General features: G+C 43.3%; 1 protein-coding gene across 1 annotated transcript; it reads left to right on the top strand.

Annotated features, from left to right (window-relative positions):
- The first annotated feature begins 249 nt into the window (after nucleotides 1-249).
- socs3a (suppressor of cytokine signaling 3a) lies at nucleotides 250-2,814 on the top strand. The gene is made up of 2 exons (XM_005936163.1): nucleotides 250-446; nucleotides 941-2,814. Exon 2 carries the CDS (start codon nucleotides 1,073-1,075, stop codon nucleotides 1,688-1,690), a length of 618 nt encoding a protein of 205 aa, XP_005936225.1. The 5' UTR covers nucleotides 250-446; nucleotides 941-1,072; the 3' UTR covers nucleotides 1,691-2,814.
- The last annotated feature ends 291 nt before the right edge of the window (nucleotides 2,815-3,105 follow it).

Here is a 3,105-nt window from a genome sequence, read left to right as displayed (position 1 = left end):
TCGAAATCTACAATGAAGTTAAAAAGTTTTGTGTGAACAAAGACACAGAGGTGCAGGAGGACTGCTTGGAACTCCTCACTAACTTCATTTGGAGGAACAGCAGCGGGGGGAGGGGGGCAGTGCGCTTCTCATAGCAGGAATCCTTTAAAAAAAATAAACACACGCTTCCTGTCAATCTGCCAGGAGAGCAGCTTTACTGGAAGTGAAGGGGCGGGGTCTGAAGACTCAGCCTCGTCTGTATAAAAAGGTTCACTGCTCTCTGAGAGGCGCATTCAGCTTGTTACGCACAGAGAAGGCTCTTTACTAACCTGCCAAAAAGAAAAGGCAAGACAAAAAAAAAAACTTTGAAGTTTTTTCTCAAGCACCCAAAAGGAGGCAGGACAACTCACAATCTGAGCAAGCATTTGGATTTAACTTAAAAGAGCGACTTTGGAGAAACATCACAGGTACGGACCAGTCTCTTTTCTCATTTTTGCACTCTCTCTCTGCAGCATAAAATCCTTATTATATAACCAGAATGTATAATTCATGTCAAGGGTGTTTAACTAACTGAGGCAAACAGTTTAGAGAAGCCGACCGTGGCATGTAAATTGCGCAATGAATATTATGCTGTTTTTACTGGAACTGACCGTGGTGCCTCAATCCCGAGGGCAGATTACACACACATACGCACATACACACTCATACACAAAGTTTCCCCGAAACGGCTGGAAGTTAGCTGAAGGATATTAGTCAAACAGGGAGAGCAGAGTAAGGCTGGGTAGCCCCAAAGTTTTAAACATGACATACAGTTATGGAAGGAAAAAAAAGTTTCCAGTAGTGCCTCTGGGAGTTTTAAGAGTATTCAAGTTGAATTTGTAGTTAAAGTTTAAATCAGAATTTTAATGTCTGTGTGATCAAAACTGAGTTTTAACCCAAGCCTCTTCTTTCTTTACTTCAGGTGTTTCATTCAGGCAAAGGCTGAAAACAGACCGCTTCTTGCCTACTCAAACAACCCTCTCCACCTCACCCCTTCTCTCGTCTGTGCGGCACCTGGTGCTCCTCAAGCTGCCAAGAAAGCGGGCATAGCGCCATGGTAACTCACAGCAAGTTTGACTCCGCGATGAGTAGCAGCCCCTTGGACTCCAAAATGCGGCTGTCTTACCATTACAAAACTTTCACCTCGAAAACTCAGTATCAGATGGTCCTGTCCACTTTTCAAAAGCTCCAGGAGAGTGGCTTCTACTGGAGCACCATCACCGGCAAGGAGGCCAATGCCATGCTGGCGTCCGAGAAAGTGGGCACGTTTCTGATCCGTGACAGCGCTGACCACCGACACCTTTTCACCCTCAGTGTCAAAACGGCCTCAGGCACCAAGAACCTTCGCATCCAATATGATTCAAACTCTTTTTACCTGCAAACTGACCCTAAGAACGTTCAGTCTGTTCCCCACTTTGACTGCGTTCTCAAGCTGGTTCATTTCTACATGGCTCAGAATAAAGGGAACATTCAAAGTGGGAATATCTACTACATTTACTGCAGTGGGCAGAAGATCCCTCTGGAGCTCATCCGACCTCTCTCCTGCTGCATGTCCACTTTGCAGCACCTGTGCAGGAAAACCGTCAATGGACATTTGAACATTTCTTCCAAAAGAGACCAACTTCCTCATAATTTGAAGGACTTCCTCCAGGAGTATGACGCTCCTATCTAGTGGCATTTGACTGATCCCTGTGTTAAGAGTGTAATGGAAAAAACCTGGTTGGTTTCAGAGCACCTATACACAGTCGGGAGCTGCATTTGAGGAGTAATGAAGCAGTAGAGTCGACAGAATCGAGCCCAGGACTGAGCTTGTGAAGGGGGACCACATGTGTACTGACAAGATGTGTGTTGTTCTCAAAAAAGACATTTAAAAAGACACTGGATTGAGGACCAATCCACAAAGAGGGCCAAGAGAACGAGAGCACTGCTGTGATCTGGTGGCACGAAAGAGAGATAACACCGCTATCTTCGTCTGCCTCACCGATGACGTGAAACTTAGTAAAAACCGAAGTGAGGTTCACAGCCAGCTGTCTACAGTGCAGTGACACATAGGTTCCCTCTGCCACCGCTGCTGCTGCTAACCAGTGTACTGTGAGGCTGTTTAGCTCACACATCAGCCTTAGAAAATGATCCACCAATTACAGCTGGACTGGCTTTGTTACTGGATGAGAATCTTGGATGTGTTAGCATCCTGGGATTTCTGGTCTAGTGTTCGCTGGAAATCCACAGACGATAAATGGAAAAAGCCAGAGTACAAATAAATGGACACTGATTGGTTTTCTGGGTTTATTTGTGCAACAGCTTGTGTGGGATGTATAAAGAATGGAAAATGTGGACATTTATATTTTTGATTTAGAGAACATGTTTACGCCAAATTTTGCCAGAACAAGACCACAGTTTGTTGGAAGGTCAACAAGACTGAATCCTCAGAGATTTTACTTGAGAAAGGAGCACCACTGCCAAGTTAAGCAAATACAAAGACACCCTTTTATTGGCTGAACGGTGTCTTAGTATTTGTGGCACAGGCAGGATCATTACTGCATTCAAATGAATGTCAACATCATTTTCCTTAAAACCATGAGCTAAAATGAAATGGTTGATCTTTTTTGTGTGTGTGCGCTTGTATGCGCCGTCTTTCATAAAGATGTATTTTTGCCAGCCCAACCACTTGCTGGGGATGCTTGAAGATAATTGAGAAGTTTGACGAAGCAAGCAGACTGATACAACTTTGCACTTATTTATATGTGTACAAACGTTTCACTAATTTATAATAAAGAGTGATATTTTTTCTAAAAACTGACATCTCATTGTTTTATTTTACTTTGCCTGTGTGTGGATGGGGAATTGTGGTGGACACAAAGCTGACATGACACGCCTGGATCTTTAACTTAGGGTTACATACACATGTAGTTTAGTTTTCTTGCCACATAATTCAGGTCACAAGATTTCTACTCATGATTTCCACTTAGAGTTTACCAAGCGCCACCTTTAACCGAGATGGGAAACCACAGCTCTATATCTGACGCTATTTTTTTTCTTTTCTTTTTTGATGTATTAAACACAAAGATATAAAAGGCGTTATACTTT

This window comes from Haplochromis burtoni, unplaced genomic scaffold (genome assembly GCF_018398535.1).
Source record: "Haplochromis burtoni strain Fernald_Lab_line unplaced genomic scaffold, NCSU_Asbu1 Contig_209, whole genome shotgun sequence".
Taxonomy (NCBI): domain Eukaryota; kingdom Metazoa; phylum Chordata; class Actinopteri; order Cichliformes; family Cichlidae; genus Haplochromis; species Haplochromis burtoni.
The sequence above is the reverse complement of the archived record's forward strand: the minus strand, read 5'-3'. Positions and strand labels throughout refer to the sequence as shown.